This window comes from Acinonyx jubatus, chromosome B2, assembly GCF_027475565.1.
Source record: "Acinonyx jubatus isolate Ajub_Pintada_27869175 chromosome B2, VMU_Ajub_asm_v1.0, whole genome shotgun sequence".
Taxonomy (NCBI): domain Eukaryota; kingdom Metazoa; phylum Chordata; class Mammalia; order Carnivora; family Felidae; genus Acinonyx; species Acinonyx jubatus.
Window position 1 is genome coordinate 22,207,441 of NC_069385.1, and position 21,150 is coordinate 22,228,590.

At 37.2% G+C, this 21,150-nt stretch overlaps 1 protein-coding gene across 5 annotated transcripts in view; it reads right to left on the minus strand.

The window, feature by feature from the left end:
• Positions 1–21,150, minus strand: part of ZC2HC1B (zinc finger C2HC-type containing 1B) — a 52,951-nt gene that overhangs the window by 31,204 nt on the left and 597 nt on the right. For 4 of the 5 annotated variants that reach the window (XR_008298296.1, XR_008298297.1, XM_053222153.1 and 1 more), the window contains exons 2-4: positions 12,098–12,159; positions 9,373–9,492; positions 8,706–8,844 (exon numbers count right to left, since the gene is read on the minus strand). Coding sequence is in view for 3 of the 5 variants with exons in the window: in XM_053222153.1 (XP_053078128.1) it covers positions 8,706–8,844; positions 9,373–9,492; positions 12,098–12,159 (321 nt within the window). In the remaining 2 variants the exon portion in view is untranslated. Of the gene's footprint in view, positions 1–8,705; positions 8,845–9,372; positions 9,493–12,097; positions 12,160–16,352; positions 16,550–17,014; positions 19,622–21,150 lie in introns of those variants that run through there. The other variant, XM_027056726.2, reaches the window with a different exon arrangement.

Below are 21,150 nucleotides of genomic sequence, written 5' to 3' on the forward strand. Positions count from 1 at the left end.
TTTTACACCATATACAAAAATAAACTCAAAATGAATTAAAAACCTAAATGTAAGACCTGAAACCATAAAAGTTCTAAAAGAAAACACAGGCAATAGACTCTTGGACATAGGAGTTAGTAATATATTTTTGGATCTGTCTCCTTAGACAAGGGCAACAAAAACAAAAATAAACTGGGACTATATCAAACTAAAAAATTTTGCACAATGAAAGAAACCATGAACAAGACAAAAAGACAACCTACTGATTGGGAGAAGATATCTGAAAATGATATATCTGATAAGGGGTTAGTATCCAAAATATATAAAGAACTCCCAGAACTCAACACCAAAAAAATCTGATTAAAAAATGAACTCAAGACCTGAATAGTCATTTTTCCAAAGAAGACATACAGAAGGCTAACAGGCACATGAAAAGATGCTCAACATCACTAATCAGGGAAATGCAAATCAAAACCAAAATAAAATATTACTTTACACTTGTCAGAAGGGCTAGAATAAAAAAGACAGGAAAAAACAAGTGTTGGTGAAGATGCAGAGAAAGGTAACCCCCAAGCACTATTGGTGGGAATAGAAACTGATGCAGCCACTGTGTAAAAGAACATGGAGATTCCTCAAAAAATTAAAAATATAAATACCAGGGGCGCCTGGATGGCTCAAGCTAACTCTTGAGTTTGGCTCAGGTCATGATTTTATGGTTGTGAAATCAAGCCCCGCCTTGGGCTCAGCACAGAGCATGGAGCCTACTTGGGATTCTCAGTCTCCACTCTCAAAAAAAATAAGTGAACATATATATATATATGGAGAGAAAGAGATAGAGAGGGAAGGAGGGAGGGAGGGGGAGAGAGAAAGAGTGAGAGAGGGAGAGTGAGGGAGGGAGGGAGAGGGGGAGAGGGAGAGAGAGAGAGACCATATAATCCAGTAATTCCATTTCTGGATATTTACCCAAAGAAATGAAAACACTAATTTAACACGGATGGACCTAGAGGGTAATAAAACAGAGAAAGATAAATAGCGTATGATTTCACTTATACGTGTAATCTAAAAAACAAATGAACAAACAAAAAACAGAAACAGACTTATAAATACAAAAAACAAAGTGGTGGTTGCCAGCAGGGGAGGGAGGTGCGGGGATGGGCAAAATAGGTAAAAGGGATTAAGAGGTAAAAACTTCCAGTTACAATATAAGTAAATCATCCTTTCAATAAAGGATGAATCTTAAATAATAATCCTAAACAAAGGATAAAGAAAAAAGGTCACCTCACCAAAAAAATATGTTTTTTAATTTTATAAAAGGAATCTGTAAGTTTCCTCACATTAGAAAACAAAACGAACACCAGACGCAATACAAAAAGCATTACCGAAAGCATCCTATCCTACTCCTTTTCTGCTTCCTCTGGTTAGGAAGGAAGGAAGGAAGGAAGGAAGGCAGGCAGGCAGGAAAAAGGCAGATTAAATTAATCAAGGAAAACTAACACAAGAACAGAAAATTAGGACATGCTCTGTCAATGGGTAACAGACCAACAACACCCACAATGATCGATCTCAACACTATTATAGTGGCCCAAGTAAAATATACTTTATTTTTCACATAGAGCTCTAAAATTTCATTCATTCAGCAACTGAAATAATCTCCTGTGTTAAGAATAGTCAAGGTAAGCTCTTTTCACACTGGAAAATTATTACAGCCAACATAATCCTTTACTCCACATTCCTGTGCACTTCAGTACCAAATAGTTTCATCTTCCCCTCAAAACTTAAAAATAAGTAAGAAGTAAATCAGTCATGGGGATAAAAAGTATAGTGTAGAGAATATAGTCAATGATATTGTAGTAAATTTGTACGGTGACAGATGTTAATTACACTCAACGTGGTGAGCATTTTGTAATGTGTACAAATGTCAAATCACTAATGTGAACTAATTTACATGAAGTAAAATACACCTATTTTAAGCATACCGGCCAGTGAGTTTTAATAAACGTACACATTTGTGTAACCACTTCATTTAAAACACAGAACTGTTCCCTTCATGCCCCTTTTCAGTCAATATTCCCCCAAACTCAGTCTCAATCAATCAAAACTCCATTTTCTATCACTAAAGTTTTGGGTTTTTTTGTTTTGTTTTTGAGAGAGACAGCATGAGCACATGAGGGGGGTGAGGGACAGAGAGAGAGAGAGAGACTGAATCTTAAGCACGCTCCATGCTCAGTGTGGAGCCCAACGTGGGGCTTGATCCCACAACCCTGGGATCATGACCTGAGCTGAAATCAAAAGTGCAACATGCAACCAACTGAGCCACCAGGCACCCTTCCTGCCACTCAAGTTTTATCTGTTGTATAGTTTCACATAAGAGAATACCCATGTTGCTGCTTATATAGTAGCACTTTCTTCTTACTGTGGAGTTGTATTCTGGTTTGTAAATAATTACACAATTTTTGTATCTACTCACTTGCTGATGGACGTTTGCAGGGGGGTTTTCCCCCAGTTTATGTTATATAGAGCTACTATGAACATTAATATATAAGTCTTTTCTAAGGACACGTTTCCAGCTTTTTGCAAAAATACCTAGGTATAGAATTGCTCTATAAATAAGCATATGTTTAACTTAAGAAAATACCAGTGCAGAGTAGCTGTCCTATTTTACACTCCCTTCAGCAGTGGGAGACTTCCAGCTGTTCCACATCCTCGCTATCATTTGTATTGTCAGTCCTTAATTTTAGCCATCAAGTGGGTATGTGGTAGTATCTCACCGTAGTTGTAATTCATATTTCCTTGACAGAAATGATGTTAAGTATCTTTTTATGTGCTTATTGGCCATTATTCTGTGATGTATCTGTTCAAATACATCTCTCACCTTTTTTCTTACTGGGTTGTCTTCTTGAATTTCAAGAGTTCTTTCTATATTCTTGATATGAGTCCTTTGTCAGTATGTATTATAAGTATTATCTCTCAGCCTGTGGCTTGCCTTTGCACTCTCTTAATGGTGTCTCTCAAGACTAAAATTTTTAATTTTGGTGAAGCCCAATTTATCAATTTCCTTTTTAAAAATCTGTACATTTTATATCCTGCTTAAGTAATCTTGGTTGACTCTTAGATCAAAGATTTTTGGTTTTTCTAGAAATCTTATTGTTGTAGCACTTATAAGGTCAATGTTCCATTGTGAATTAGTTTTTGTCAGTTAATTTTTGTCAATTAATTTTTGTATAAGGATCATGACTCATTTTCTCCAAATGGATATTTATGTCAAAAATCAATCGCCCATACATGGATCTACATCCAGATACTCTTTTCTGTTCAATTGATACACCAATATCAAATTACTGAATAACTCTAACATCATAATAAGTCTTGACATCAGGTAGTGTAAGTCCTCCAATTTTTTCCCCTTTTTCCAAACTATCTTGGCTATTCCAGATCCTTTGAATTTCCATATAATTTTAAAGTCAACTGGTGAATTCCTATGTGGCAAAGAAAACTTGCAGGGGTTTTTACTGGAATTACACTGAGTCCATAGATCAATTTAGGAAGAACTGACATGGTAACATAATACTGAGTCTTTCAAATCATGAAAATGGTAAATCTCTCCATTTATTTTGGTCTTTTTTAAATTTCTCTGAACAGTGTTTCATGGTTTTCATTTTTCAAGTCTTACACATATTTTGTTAAACATACCCCTAAGTAGGGGCACCTGGGTGGCTCAGTCAGTTAAGCGTCCGAGTTCGGCTCAGGTCATGATCTCACGGTCTGTGAGTTCGAGCCCCACGTCGGGCTCTGTGCTGACAGCTCAGAGCCTGGAGCCTGCTTCAGATTCTGTGTCTCCCTCTCTCTCTGACCCTCCCCCATTCATGCTCTGTCTCTCTCTGTCCCAAAAATAAAGAAACATTAAAAAAAAAATTTTTTTTTAAACCTTAAAAAAAAACCATACCCCTAAGTACTAATGCTTTCTCATAATTGTAAACGTATTTTTTTAAAACATTTATTTATTACTGAGAGAGAGAAAGCATGAGCATGGGAGGGGCAGAGAGAGGAGGAGACACAGAACCTGAAGGAGGCTCCAGGCTCTGGACTGTCAGCACAGAGCCTGACGCAGGGCTCGAACCCGCAAACCCAGGGAGATCATGACCTGAGCCGAAGTCAGATGCTTAACCGACTGAGCCACCCAGGCGCCCCAATTGTAAACATATTTTTAATTTCATTTTTTAATTGTTTATGCCTAGTATATAAAAATATAAATTATTTATGTATATTGACTTTATATCCTGAAAAGTGTGTTAAATGAACTTTTAACTCCAGTAGCTTTCTTACAGTTTCCTAAGATTTTCTATATTTACTCATTCATGGTTATGTTGTCTATGAAGAAAGACAGTTTTACCTCTTCTTCTCCAATAATTTATTTCCTTATTTCGGTGGGTACTACATCTTTAGTATAGTATTGAACAAAAGTGGTCAGAAAAGACATCCTTGCTTTTTCTCATCTCAGTGGGAAAGTGTTCAGTTTTTCATCAAGTGTAATGTTAACTGTAGATTGTTCAAAAATGTCCTTTTATTGAGGTGTTTCCCTTCTATTTCTACCTTTTCTAAGAATTTTCTTATATAAACATGTACAGGGGTTGCATTTTGTCACAGGCTTTTCCTGTATCTAGTGGGATAATCATATGCTTTTACAAATATTTTGTTAAGATGGTGAACTACATTTACTATTTTCTTCCCTCTACTTAACTGAGGTGTAATTTGTTCTTGAAACTTTTTAAAGAGGAAACATATAAAGCAATTGGTTTAAACGTTTTTTTCTTTTCTAATTATAAGCTTTTTTTTAAGCTATAAACCTCCTCCTTGCACTGTTGTAGCTGAATCCCACAAATTTTGATGTTTTCATTACCATTCAGTTCAAAATATTTTCCCATTTCTCTTACGATTTCTTCTTAAATCCATGCATTAAGAAAAGCTGATAATTTCCAAATATTAAGAAATTTTCTAGATATATTTTCATCATAAATTTCAACTTAATTCTGCTTTGTCAAGTAACAATCTGCATGATATCTCAATCCTTTTACATTTACTGAAACTTACTTTGTGGCCCTACACATCCTGGACAAATGCTCCATGTGTACTTAAAAAGAATTATATTCTGCTGTTGCTACACGTCACATTATAGCTTTAGATATCAATTAGGTCAAACTGGTTGATACTGTTGTTCACATTAGAAAATGTCCTATGTCCTTACTGATTTTCCTGTTGCTTATTTTATTAGCTACTAAGAAAGGAACACTAAAATCTCTAAATATAACTGTGAATCTGTCTAGAGTTTTGTCAGTTTTTGTTTTATGTTCTCTGAACTCTGTTACTAGGTACATAAACATTTAGGACTGATAGGCCTTCTTGATGAATATGTATGTTTAATCGTTACTCTTGTTAATAACACTTGACATTTGCTTTGCCTGATATTAATATGAGCACTCAGGTTTTATGATTATTATTTGCACGTATATCTTTCCCCATGCTTTTAACATGCCAGTCTATAGTTGTTTTGACATTGCTGGTGTTTATTTCTCCTTTTATCTTTTTATCCAAGAGGGAAGGCACAGATCGTAAATGTATGTCTCCACGAAATGTTTTCAAGCTGCACACACCCATGTAATCCAGCCCGGATCAAGACACAGAACATTCTCAGCAATGTTCCTCATGTCCACTCCTGCTCATCCCCACCCCTCCAAGGAAAACCGCTGACTGACTTCCAACCTCAGAGGTTCAAACTTGAAGTTTCTAAAACATTTGAGTTTCTGGTATTTATAAATCAGGAAATCTGCATTTCTGACATCCTTTGAGAAATTAGATATGGCCACCCTGGTGTATGTCCCCTTGAGGCGGCAGCAGCCTGTTAACATAGGAGCAGCTGTCCTGAGAGTGTGGTCTCTGTAGGCCTACCTGGGTCACCTGCTTGTTTGCTCACCTGCCTGGCACATTTATTTACATCTTTCTATTTAAAGTGTGTTTCTTGTGGAAAGTATATAATTGGACCTTGCTTTATTATTCAGTCTGACAATCTGCTTTTTATCTGAAGGGTTTAGGTCATTTATACGCAACTATCCATATGGTTGGGTTTAAGTTTACCATCTTGCTATTTGTCTTTATCCCATCTTTTCTTTGTTGTTCCCCCCCGCTCTTTTCCTATCTTCTCTTAGATTGAATTTTCTTCCATTTTATCTCCACTCCACCTATTGTCTTATTACTGATATGTCAATACTTTTGTGTGTTTACTCTAGGGTTTATAATAGACATCTTTAAGATATAATATTCTACCTTCAAGCAATACTACACCTATTCATGTATAATGGGTACTAAACTTATTCATGTCTATTACACAGAAAACTTTCAACAATGTATGCCCATTTTCCTTACTTAACCTTATTGTATTTTGTTCATACATTTCACCACTTCCACATGCATAATCCTCACATTATGTTATTATTTATGTTTTAAATAGCCAGTTATAACTCTCAGATAACATTTACTCAATGGAAAACAAGACAAGGATATCTGCTTTCACCACTGCTGTACAATATAGTATTGGAAGTTCTAACCAGAGGATTTAGACATGAAAAAGAAATAAAAGAGACAAACTGGAGAGGAAGAAGTAAAATTACATCAGTTCACAAATGACATAATTTTATATGTAGAAAACCCTGAAAATTCCACACCAAAAAAACCCCAAAAAAACTGTTAGAGCTAACAAAATTCAACTGAGTTGTAGGATACAAAATTAATACCCTCAAATCAGTCATATTTCTATATACTAGCAATGAACAATCTGAAAATAAACTTAACAATTCCATTTACAATAACATCAAAAATAATAAAATAGGAATAAATCAAACCAAAGGGGTAAAAGACTTGTACGTTCCTATACCTAGTCAATGAAATGTTGATGATAGAAATTAAAAAGAAAATAAACAAATGAAAAGACATTGCATGTTCATGGACTGGAAAACAATTTTGTTAAGATGATAACACTACTCAAAGCAATGTATAGATTTAATGCAATCCCTATAAAAATCCCAGTGGCATTTTCAGAAACAACAACAACAAAAAATCCATCCTAAAAATTCATATACAATCTCAGAGGTCCCCAAATAACCAAAACAATCTTGGAGGACTTTCAACACTTACTACAAATTTACTAGAGTAATCAAAACAGGGTGTTACTGGCATAAAGACAGACATATAGAAAAACAGACTAGAGTAGCTCAGAAATAAACCTTCACATATATGGTCAAATGACTTTTTATAAGGGTGCCAAGATCACTCAATAGGGAAAGGATAGTCTTTTCAACAAACAGTGCTGAGAAAACTAGATACCCACATGTAAAACTAGATATGCAACTTCCAATGAAGCTGGGATCTTACCTTATGCCACATACAGAATTAACTCCACCTGGCTCAAATACAAAACTGTAAAAGCTGAAAATATAAAACTCTTAGAAGAAAGCACATGGGGAAGGCTTCATGACATGGATTTTGCAATGACTTTTTGGATCTGACAATCAAAAGCTAGGAAACAAAAGAAAAATAAACTGCACTTTTATCAAAATTTAAAAAAATTTGTGTATCAAAGGATATCATCAAGAAAGTGTAAAGACAAAAAAAAGTGAAAAGAAAGTCTACAGAATGGGAGAAAATACTTGAAAATCTTATATCTGATAGGGATTAATATTAATATTAATCTAATAGAGTCTCTAGCCCTAATTTCCAATTTACAGAAAAACAGAGGATAGAGGAACAGGTTAAACATTAGCCTGAGTAAAAAAAAAAACAGACAAATCTAGAACAAGAGATATCCTAAAAGATGTCCTAAAAGATATCCTAAAAGCCTACTGGCTTAGTAAGGGTATTGTGCAAGATTAAAGAAAAGAGACAACAACAAAAAATGCATGATTCTTGGATTGTGATTAGGGAGCAAGGAGTGAGCTTTAAAAGACATTCTTAAGATAACTGGGAAAATATGAGTCCCTATATTATGCAAGAAAATGCACGCATACTTCAGAAACGCATACTGATACAGTTAAAAGTAAAGTGTTATGATGTCTGAAACTTAGTGTTAAATAGTTCTGTCCCCCCAAAAATAAGACAGAAAACATGACAATGTAAACAACTGTCAAATTTCAATGGAAGGTATGGTGTATGAGTGATTACTGTACTATACCTTCCTCTTTTCTGTAAATTTGAAAATTTTCAAAATGAAAAGTTTAGGGTAAAAAGCCTTTAGGCCACTAAATTGCACAACTTAAAATGGTTAAGACAGTGAATTTCATATTATGGGATTTTTATCTCACAACAAAACCCTATCCCCCTGCCCTCCCCACCAAAAACAAACAAACAAACAAACAAACAAACCCAGAGCTTGGGTATCTGACACTGTATTGGAGAAGTATCCTGCACAGCCCCATTCTCATAGACCATGATGTGAACGGTGTCCCCTGGAGTTATATAGTGGTCTTATTTTGAAATAGAGTTAGAAAGAAACACAGAATCTTTATACGGAATTAAAATAAAATTAGGATAAGATATATTGTATGATAAAATTACTTTTATAATTTGTTATTATTAATTTTAGAATGCAGAGGAGGAAGCAAGGCATGATGATCTGGCCCCAAATCAAGCACAATTGGTTAAGAATAAAATGCCCAAAGCAAACCAAACTGGCCCCACACCTGGGTTGATGGATGCAGGAGGTGGAGGTGGGAGAGGTCGGCCTTCTTTAACGGCTAGTGTAGACTGCTTGGCTGAACGGATTGCATTAATGAAATCTTCATGCTGTTGTCTCCAGTTAGATCTCCTCACAGGTTGATGCTATAAAAAAGAAAACCAATATATACTAACCTCGACTGTACATCTGTCCCTTGCAACTTTATTTTAAGCTGGGATTTAAATTTACAGGACATAGGACTGTGAAATTTGGAGGGAAAAGAAAATTTGTGTTCAAGAGTACAAAAAGAGATTTGGAAAAATACAGTAATAAAATTTGCAAGTCACAACAGTGTGGGAAAACACAAAATAACAATCAGAAAAACAAACGACAACACTTTACAGAAAGACTTAACTGTAAGATGAAAAGGGACTTTCTTCCAAGTTAATTGCGAGATTTAATGCTACACTAATGAAAACATAAACGAGATTCTTTTTTGCCACATCTGGAAAGTATCTGAAATACATTTCGAAATCTAAGTGAGCATGATTAAAAAGAAAACAGTAAAGGTGGATTATACTTACATGACATTACACTGCACTATCAAGCAAAAATGAAACCAGAGAGCCAAAAAGGGGCTTTAATGTACTTAAGGATGTAATCAAGAAGAACAAGCACGATACTGATAGTACCTTGGACTGAGGAGCTGTTCTCACAATGAGAATGTCAGTGCCCTGTAATCTTTGTTTCAGGGAATTGAAAGGTTTACGCTTTTTGTTGAAGAGTTTCCTACATATTGGTCCATGTCTTTCCTAGAAAAGAAACAGTGGGGATTAAAATTTTTAACATGTATAGTCACAAGGTTTGTACTCAGGCAGCCCCCACTAGAATGACGGGGTTCACCTTCGGAGCCAAGTTCATTCTCTAACTCTCAAATCACAGCAGAGCAAATCCATCTGGCTCTCTCCACCCATGTTACACATCACTAGATATTGCGTGAGGGCAAGGTCAAGAAAAGGCCTCCACAGCTACAGAGACTTATTTCGAATTTGGTTTTATACACTGAACTCTACCACTTGGGCTGCGTGAATGATTCCAGGCATTAAATAACGTTGAGAAGGCAAACATTCTAGTTTAAATTGAAATAAATATTTTTGATATTGAGCTAGGTACTCACTGAAGCCAAGGAAATTTTCCTGTCTCCTGTTTCCTGCCTCCATGGTTTCCAAATTCCATGAGCAAGGCATCCAGTAACATACAGGGAATCTGAGTCCCAGAAATCCTAATATTCCATTTTACCATTCTTTTGAGATAGCCCTTTGCATACAGCAGGGGGAAACTTAGCTCCTACCGATGGAACCTTCTCAAGAAAACTCTTCTTACCACTCAGCAATTTCAAAATTGAATTCAACGGGGCCACTTTTCTACATAGAGCACGTTAAACTACTTAACTTCCTCAAGGAGTGGAGAGGTTTCAAAGAAATATTTGAGAACATCTGCAAAAGACAACTGGGACAACCATACAAATAAGTGAAGAATACACCAATTCCATTTACATTATGAAAATATTTTCTTTTAATTTATCCAAACATTTCACATCCATGAAGTCATCTATTTCAGAGCAAATCTAAACTTTTAAGTTTTAAAGTGTTACAATATTTAACATTTAACAGATAATCGGCAGGGAAAACATTCTTTACTCGAGCCAAGTAATCCTTTAAGTAGTCAACATTTCTAGTACATAAAAAACGGCACCAACAAACAGAGCTTTGCCTGTGTACCACCCTTACAAAATCTGCTAGGGCATCACTGCTATAGAATTATACCAACAACTTTCCACTAAATGGCCTCTTCCTTGGTGGATATGGAACTCATAATGGTTAACACACAGTTCCTTTGTCCAGACCCAACAAAATACGGACTCTATAAAAAATCCCTATACTTGGTTACAAACAAGCTATACCATTTTATTTTTTTAAGTTTTATTTAAGTAATCTCTACACCCCATGTAGGGCTCAAACTCATGACCCCAAGATCAGGAGTCACATGCTCTACTGATTGAGCCCGCCAGGTGCCCTCCATTTTATTATTATCTTTTTTAAGTTTATTTATTCTGAGAGAGATAGAGAGGAAGAGAGACTCCAAAGCAGGCTCCGCACTGCGGAGCCTGGATGTGGGGGTTTGAAGCCACAAACCATGAGATCATGACCTGAGCTGAAATCAAGAGTCAGACACTCAACTGACTAAGGCATCCAGGCGTCCCCTCCATTTTAAATTAAAGGAAAGAAAGGTATCACATCATTCGATCAAATGCTCTTTGTAGCCTGGAGATAGGCCTAGAAAGTAAAAACCAAGAAGACGCCAAGACACATTTGACATTCAGTGATTCCATTTCAAATGGAATGGTACCTCCTAGTTCTGCAACTCATCCTTATGGGGTGCAAGCCTGGCTTGGCAAAAAGCAGCACACCGGTGGATTCCTGGGCCACAACAGGCCCTGTGAACTCCTGTTTCTAAATTCAGGAAGCGCTAACTATAGTTAATCAGAACAGGTATTTCATTTTTAAAATTCCCCAGAGAAACAAAACTTACAACCTTATTATATAGTCTTTTGCCCCAAATGTAGTCAGGTATATGGTCCAAAACCTTTAAGTCTGCTTATGTCTCCTTGATCTAAAATGTTCAATCTCATAGTTGTATTATCACCTTAAGTTGTTTGTTTGTTTGTTTGTTTTTAATCATTTTTCTTGGGCATCTCTTTAGAATACCAAGGTCTAATACCTGTTTGATTCCCCAATTTTTAAATAAATTAAGCTTTTATTCCACTTTATAGGCATCAATCAGGGGACTTGACATGCAGTTAGCTTGAATCTGATTAACAATTAAATCTTGGAACAGGCCTTACATCCATTTTGTTCAAATTACATAAAACCCCTGAAAATTGAAAGGTTCTGTCTTCATACGTGGCAAAGCAGGAAACAGAGGGAGGTTAAAGGACTTGTCAGAATTAGTGACAAATTTGAGGCTAAAAGCCAAGTTTCCAGATGCTCCAAATTCAATGTTCATTCCTCTTGACTAGCTAATTTCCCTGGTGCTTTGGCCTTAAAATTTGAATTTTTGATGCTTATAGAAAAGGCAAAAGAGCCAAAAGCTCTCAAGAGACAATGAGCTGTGCCAAAACACTTTCATCTGGCATCCTTTTTCTAAGAGTACCATGTTTAATTACACTCCCTTCTGAATGGGGTGGCATCTATCCGCCTCAGTGTCCTCCGGGCCTGCCAGCCATAGGTTATCCTATCCTCTTCCCTCGCTTTCTCTCCACATCTGTCTTTAATCTTTGCCGCTACAGCCTCCTCACTGACTTGACAGTTCATTTAACTCCAACGAAACACATCTACAAAATGTCTTTATGTTTACCAGAACATCTGCTGCAAAGCGTCTTCCACAGACTTCACAGGGAAGTAACTCCTGATTGCCATCTGTATAAGATCCAAAAGCACATTATGTTAGTTTCGTAGAACTGCCTGCCCAAGAAGAAATGACTAACTGGAGGGGACCTCAATAGCTTGATCTCCTCACTCTTTTCCCTCCCCACCAACTTCTCTTAGGAAGATATTTCATGAACTCACCCATTTTCCTCTTCTAACAGAGACTTCTCACTTCACTAAACAGGTAAATTCCATATCCTTCAGGCAACCAGAGTACATTTAATATACTCCTAAACTAAGCCCCTGATAGCTTTGCTTTAGACAGAAGTACAAAGTTAATACTTTAGTATAAAGTCATAAATTAACTGGGGCACCTGGGTGGCTCAGCTAGTTGAACGTCTGACTGTGGATTTTGGCTCAGGTCAATGATCTCACGGGTTTGTGGGATTAAGCCCTGCACTGGGTTCCATGCTGACAGCACAGAGCCTGCTTGGGATCCTCTCCCTCTCTCCTCTCTGCCCATCCCCTCACTTGTGCGCACGGTCTCTCTCAAAATAAATAAATATTTTTTAAAAGTGATAAATTCTCTAACAGTAACATCTTTGAGATTCCTACTAGAGTGCAACGTCTGTGTGTGTGCTAAATGAAGGCATGGCAATTTATCATAGGTCATATGTAAAAGATCACCTAATAATCAAATTTAAGGTCAACTTTCCTGAGAATGGCTTTCTCTCTCTCAAAGAGTTTTGCAGGAAAAACTCCTACCTGAGAGAGAGTATAAAATACTGATGAAAAGGACCGAGTAGAAAGAACTGAGGAGTTCTATCTAAATCAAGAAAGATGGGACCATTACAGTGGAGAAGCATGTGAGGATAAGCATCATCCTAGGGGTGGTGTTGGTGTCAGACCTCTTACTGAGGTCAGTGAAGAACACTCACTGCTGGCATTTTATATACAGTTGTGAATGAGTGAAGGACTATAATCACAATACGCTCACTACTTGCTATTGTTATTGATATTCAACTATAGTGTTTTAAAAGGTAAATGAAGAATAAAGTCAAATATAAAAAAAAAAAAAGGCACGAGATTGCACCCACATATGTCCCATGTCTCAAAGTACCTGACCCCATAGTAAGGTGCTTAGTAAATACTTGTTGAATGTATGGGCCAAACAAGAATTGAGTTTCTACCACAAGACCAGTCATTCAATAAATATCTGCTACATGCAACTCTGTAGAAATATTGAGAGAAACCATACATATGTCCGGCACAGAAAAGAATGTGGGCATCAATTACATTAAAGTTAGATAAGTGTCAAAAGAAAAGGAAAACATGGAATTCTGAGAAGATTTTGCTTCATATTACTTAAAGTTCACCTGGATTAAATACATAAAGATTAGAAAAGCTGATCATGGAGAGGACTTTATATTAGATTAACAATCTGGGCTTTATCCTACAAACAAGGGGAACAATCGCTGACATGAAGAAGAATCTGAACAGAGCTGTGGAAGTTTCATGTGACAAAGGTGAGGAGGGCTGAATGGACAGTAGTGGGAGGGAAGATGGGATTTCAGTTAAAAAGCTAAAGGTGTAGGCTGGAACTGGAAAGAAAAGAGGAAATGGGAGACACCAGGCTCAAAGAACTGACAACATGACTAGCTGTGGAGGGAGTGGGGAAGTGGCAAAGAGAGAACAGTGCTGAAGGACACAGAACATGGTCAGGCTGTGGACAGAAACAGAATTTGAAAAGAAGGGCCATCTTAGTAAGAAAAATGACCTCAGCTTTGGAAATACTGAGTTTGAGAGAGTCATCCAGCCAGCAGGATGGAAATGAGGGAGGTCAGGGCTAGAGACACAGATGTAGGCTTTGTTTGGAGAGTGATGTAAAGGCATGATATTGCCAGGGAAGAGGTCATGGAAAGAGAAGTACAGGGATGATCCCTAGGGAACTCCGTATTTAAGGGCCAAGAAGATGAGGATGATAAGCCAGAAGGAGAAACAGGAGAGAACAGGGTCATGGAAACCAAGAAAAGGTTTGAAAAAGGAAGGACTGATTAACAGGAATCAGATGGTAGCTCATTACAGACATTGTTGATTTAAATGATTTCTTCTCACATCTGCCAGATGGTATTGTATTTGCAACACAGGTCATCCATTACAGCATACAGAAATATTACTCTTCCTCTCTGTTCTTTTGGCCTTCTAACTCTGTAAAACTGGGTCTTAAAATTGTGGTTTTTTTTTTTTTTTCAGCAAGAATATTCCACCCTTCCACACACTTACTAGTGAATAAAAGGTACTCATCTTAATTACAAAACTGCTTTTTCTAAACTGCTAATGAAGGATGATTTTTATGATTATTACTGTGACGTTTGTGTAGTGTTTTCCGGTTTCCCAAACACTTTTCCTATGTAATCTCCTTTACTTCTCACAGCAGCCCTGCAAGACAGAGTTGGTACCACCTTTTTTTTTAACAGATAAGAAAACAGAGATTGAAAGTTGGGGGACTTCTCGAGACCACAGGTAGTAAGCAATAACACTGAGACTCAAAACTTGAGTCTCTGTCTCTACAAGTATTAAGACTATGTATCCAACCATTACCATAAGTGCAGATATGTCAGTACTAACCTGCAAAACAAATGGAAGTCCCTGAAGGATAAATAGCCTCTGATTTAAATCCACGAGTTTTAATTAGTTCAATGAGTTTAAAATAATGAGATACAATATTCAACAGAACACCTGGAATACTGCATTCTGAAGCTTGACTATAAGGAAGGGAACACGTGCCTAAGTCACTTAAACCAAACATGGAGATCAATGAGGTCTATAGTACTTGTTCCAGAATGCTGAATCACATAGAATATATGATCACTAGAACCTTAAAATAATTTAAAACAACCAAAAGGCCTTGCAACAGGTGAATGGTTATACTGTTAACATCCAAACCCTGGAATACTGTTCAGCAACAGAACACTATTGATATATGCAACACCTAGATGGATCTCAATGCTGAGAAAAGCCGATCTCAAAAGGTCACATACTGTATGATTTCATTTGTGTAACAATCTCAAAATGACAAAATTATAGAGATGGAAAATAGTGATTGCCAACAAGGAAGGCACGGAGGTGGTTGCGACTATACAGGATACAATGAGGGAGACCTTTGGGTAATGCAATAGTTCTGTAGCTATAATGTGGTTGTGGTTATTATACATGTAACAAAATGGTCTGGAACTATAAATGCACATTGCACCGATGCATGTTTCCTGGTTTTGATATTGTACTATAGTTAGTTAAACTGGACCTTAAACTGGGGAAACTGGGTAAAAGGTGAATGGGATCCTACTATTTTGCAATTCTTGTGCACGAATTTTATTCAAAATAAAAAGTTTAAAAAAACATCTAGGGGTCAGCAAATTGTGGCCAGTAGGCCAAATCTGGCACTGTATGTTTTTGTACATAAAGCTTTATTAGTAAAGAATCACACCCATTTGCTTGTTTATATAATATCTATTGCTGCTTTCACACTACAACAGTAGAGTAGTTGTTAACAGAGACCGTATGGCCTACAACGTCAAAATTATACTAAAAAATAGGTTGCCAATCAGTGAATGAGAATATAGTGATTAAAAACGATCTGTGGGAGAATAACATGGAAAATGTTAATGATACATTTTTATTCATATATTTACAAATAAAGACTGGAAATAGATCATTACATGTATAGATATACATACACACACACACACATATATGTGATACACACACCTAAGTGATAATAAAGGTGCACGTTTAGTTTCCTGCATTTTCAATTTTTCTACAAAGAATACTCATTATTGTTTTAAAAATTAAAACACTGACATTTTTAAAAAGAACCCTTTGATAGGAAATATTCTAAAACAGTAAGTACCAACTTACCTATTTGTCTTTACCCTAAGAGGAGTATTACTTAGTAGACTATTAAAGTGGCCACTGTTTTTACACATTGGCTATTATTTTTATACATTGGTTCAAAATCTTAAGACAATTTTTAAAATAAGGAAAATAAAGTGATCTGGAAGCCATCAACAGTTTTGTTTAGCATGTTAACAATGAAAAATAAGCATCACAAAGATCTCGGTTCAAAAATTTTATGAGAAGCCTGGAGAGGATTATGGCTGTAATGAAATTGGAAAAAATTTTACTTCTGACTAGTCCTACTATTTCTGAGCTGGAAGTTAAGAATGCTCTGTACAGACACCTACCAATCCACACTTCCTTACAAAGGCATGGTAGAAAAAAGAAAAGGAAGACATTTTCTCATTCAGTTGTCAGCGAATCAAAAAACTCTCACATTGTCCTTTGCAGTCCAGAACATACAACTACTACCAATATCAACATCTTCCATGGCCCTATGGTGAAGGGGGTAACAACTTATTAACTTATCTCAGGAACATGAGTTCTGAAAGAAAAAAGAGGAATTAAGACAGGATGGCAGAGAGAACACCCAAATCAGTTTTTGCTTTCCCCCCAAGTCCCCAAAAAACTGCAGTAAAGGAAAAGAGACAAAGAGAGCCACAGGTCATGGAGGAAAGAAGACAATAAACAAATTGGACTCTGGAAAACTGATAGACATAAGTGACCCAGAAGACTTAAAACTACATCAAAATCCACTTCCCAACCAACACTGCAGAACCCTTCAAAGTTGTAGGAATCCCCAGAGCAGCAAGTATCTCTGGAATTAGGACGAGATAAATGAGGTAGAGCCTGCTAAAATATGGAGGGCCAAGATGAAAGAGTTCTGAAAAGAGTGGATTCCTAGACGCCCCCCCCCCCCCCCCCCCGCTCCATACCTTCTGGGTGACTGCCCTCTCCAACTGTAGCCTGTCTACTCTCCCAAAAGGATTGAAAGAGGAGGTCTGCCTACCCATGTCTTCAGCAGCGCCTCATGTTGCCTGATTATTTGTGGTAGTTACATTCTATAAAGTCTCTGTGAGCACTGAATGGGCAAATACAGACTTACTACTTCTAGGGGAAATACAGTGTCAAGGTCCTGTGAGCCTCTGGTCACCCTATTTTTATCAACCTATCAACCTATTTAAAGACACCTTGCATAAATATATATTGTTGATTCAGTAACCATGAACACACATAGCCAGCAATGCTATAACTCATGCCTGGATGAAGCTTATCTAACAGACATAGTTTCTCCATAAGGCACATCACAGACTTCCTGTACTCAGAAACACTAGAGTACATTTCAACACTGTGTTTGGGGGTCATTTTGTACAGCAAAATCACCAAGAAAAATTGCAAAAATATGAAAAATGTGGCACAGACTGTGAAAAGGACACTTGTTTACAGGATGAGAGCTGAAACAAGAAGGCAGGGTATCACTTTGTTCTAATTTTGCTGGGAACATGCATGTCGGGTGACTCACCTTTTTTTCTTTTAAATATTTGTATTTGAGAGAGCACTGGCAGAGGAGGGGCAGAGAGAGAAAGAGAGAGAAAGAGAGAGAAAGAGAGAGAGAGAGGGTGGGTGGGTGACACAGGATCCGAAGCAGGCTCTGCATGGACAGTAGATAGCCAGAAGCAGGCTTGAACCCACAAACCGCAAGATCATGACCTGAGCAAAAGCTGGGCACTTAACCTTAGACTGAGCCACCCAGGTGCCCTGTGACTCAACTTTTTAACTGCTATGTGCAGGTCTGCAAATGACCATGAAAGCACCACAATATTGTTTCTAGGTTTTCAAATTTTAGCAAGTAGGCAAATTTGCAAATAGGGACTAGATTAATCAAGGTTGATGACATATGTGTGCATATATGGCGATTAACCTAGTGATTACTTTCATGAATAGTGATGCTGAAAGCAGAGAATACTCCAAATCCCCTTCCTCTACTGGCTCATAGAACTCTGCCTACCAGACTTACTCTCAAGGCAGAATGAAAACTTCCCTGAGAATATAACCATTCCATGACAAAATACTTAAAGATACCAACACTGGAAAGATACCCAAAGAGCTCACTCAGACTACAATAAAGCTCAAAATTATCAAATGTCACTTATCCATTCAGAATTTCCAGTGTCTCCTTTCTCTAGTCTTAATGAGCCGACAAGAATTTCCAAAGATCTGAAGAAAAACTCTAGCATGTAAGCCCAAAACAAATAAAAAAGCAATCTAAATAAAAACTAAAACTCTTAGAAATTAAAAGTCTTCTAGGAAAAATGAAAAACTCAACAAAGTTTGGAAGATACACTTAGGGAAATCTTTCAGAAAGTAGAGTAAAACGGCACAGAGATGGGAGAGAAACATAAGCAATTTGAGTACCTCTGGTCCAGCAGGTCCTACTCCAAATAACAATTCAAGAGAAAAAAAAGGAGAAAACACAGGGAAGAAAATAAAAAACTTGAACGATTTCCAGAAGTGAAAGGACATGAGCCTCCATTGAAAAGACACCACACAATAGATGAAAATAGATCTGTAACATCGTGAAACTTCAGAATGCTAGAGACAGAATTCTACTGAGAGGAAAAAAAAATAACATACAAAATATTAGGAATCAGAATGGCTTCAGATTCCCATATAGTAAATTTATAAAATGGGGGAAAAATCCTCTAAACTTCAGAGGGAAAATAATCTACAACCTATAATTTCATACCCAGCCGAGCTATTTATCAAATATGAGAGTTGAGTGTATTTTTCAACATGCAGGGTTTCAAGAAGTTGACTTCCCACATACCCTGTCTCAAGAATTACTGGAGGATGTGCTCCACAATGTAAGTAAAACATACAGCAAATAGGCAATTCAACACAAGAGGGAAAGTAACTCCCAAGATAACAGCTGGAAAAACTAGAAGGCAACCAGTCCATATCTGAAGGCGTGTAATGAAAAACTGCCAGGTTGAAGGTTGCTGTGAGCAAGATATTCATTGCCTTTTAATGGGAGGACAGTATGTCCTAGTGTATCTGGCTCCCATTCTGTTCTATACTTGGCTTATTTGACCATGTCCCATTGGAGTGCTTGTTCTTCCCTTCCCATTCTGACATCTACATGAGCTGAGGACACCCATTTCACTTCACAGGAAGGTTCTGCATTGATCTTCAGATCATGGTGACCTTAGAAGCAGAAAATATAAAATGAGCATTCAGCCACTAAGCATATTTATGCAGGAGATCCAAGATGTTTCAACTGAGCGGACTTGTGTTCCCTAGGATTCACTCATCATCTGGCTCAATGACATCTCCACCTAGGGCTCTTGTAAATTCTAGACGTGGAACTCAGGCTCAGACCATTCAGCTCAAGCATGCCTTCATCAACTGGTAGTAACTACTACCCTCATAAAGCCAGATTAGTGTTTCAAAACTACACTACACAAGATATTGTATTTAGGAATACCATACAGGTGATGATTAATATAATCTAGACAGTACTTAAGAGTTCCTGAGGGGAAAGAGTGGAATGAAATTGAGGATGGAACCACAGGTGGCTATGTTCTATTTCTTAAAAAAAAAAAAAAAAAAGTAAGGCCGTTAGAATTTTTACCTTATCCTGATTCTTCATTGTAACAACCAAGGTGGATAAAACATACTAATCAATGCGCAAGAAAAAGCGACATAAATGTACTGATAATAGTAAAGTTACAAGCTGGCTGGAGCTGTCTGTCATTTACCTGAGATGATTTGATGACATCACAATGGAGGTATGGATACAATGGGCCACACAACAATATAGCTCTTATAGCTCAATATAGTGGTAATAGCTCTTGATACTTAAACTTGTAAATCAACAGTTTTGAGGTATCTGAAAGTGACTTTATAACAAGTAAAAAGCTCATACAAAATAGGGGCTTCCAGTACAGCAGGCAAATTCTTCATGACTTTGCCCTCTACCTGGGATGCCTCAGGCCTTTTTCCTCCTAGCTAACCTGGAGGCTTAGGTCCTAGCGTTCCTTCCAAGTTTAGGCAGTGGTGAAATGTCTTCCCTATCCATTCATTTATATACTCCTTAGTGAACATTTATCAAATGCCACAAGTTGTTTTAGACCATGCAGATAAAGCAGCAAAAATTCCCTGCCATAGTGAGAGAATGAAAAACAAGATGCCAACACATGCTATGGAGACCATAAAGCAGGGAAGGAGGGTAAAAAATGCGGGGAAGGGATGTTGCTATTTTTAAATACGGTCAGGTGAAAGCTTATAGTTGGAGGAGACAACTGAAAACCAACCTTAAGTAAGCTTTATTTGAGGTAAGCCCTTCAAGGGGAACAGCAAGTACCAAGATCCCCATTTCAAGTGGTACTTATCAGTGACTTCGTGTGGTCAGATTCTGCTGCACACCCTGCCTCCACAGATAATGTGGTCTCTGAAGGCAAAAGCCCCCTTATCGCTCTGGACTCAACATTCACAAGGACCTTCTGTTAAGTTCCCAACCATTGTTTATAAATAACTCAAATAATAAATACTCCAAAATTTTACACAATAACCCAAAATATGTACATTTGGCTCTCTAGAATAGAAAGATGATCTTTACATTTGGAGGATAACCAGCCTAAGTCACAATAATACGTCAGCAAGATTCATGGCTTGTAGTCACCTTTCCTTGACTGCAAAATAGAACATGTGCTGATTTAAATGTGTTGAATCAAGTGAAGTGATATGAGAAGCTCCTAAGGTGGGGCACCTGGGTGGCTCAGTGGGTTAAGTATCTGACTCTTGGTTTCGACTCAGGTCATGATCTCACAGTTGAGTTCAAGCCCCGCATCAGGCTCTTCACTGGCAGCAGAGAGTCTGCTGGGATGCATTCTCTGTCTCCCTCTCTCTCTGCCCCTCCCCTGCTCTTGTTCTCTATCCCTCTCAAACTTTAAAAAAAAAAAAAAAGTATATATGTGTATATATATATATACACATATATATATACATATATATGTGTATATATATATATACACATATATAGTATATATATATAGTAAAAAAAGAGGCTCCTTAGGAATCTGAATAATATCAAGTCAAAATAATATTCTAAGTCTAAGATTCTTGATGGTTTGCTGGTTTTAATAC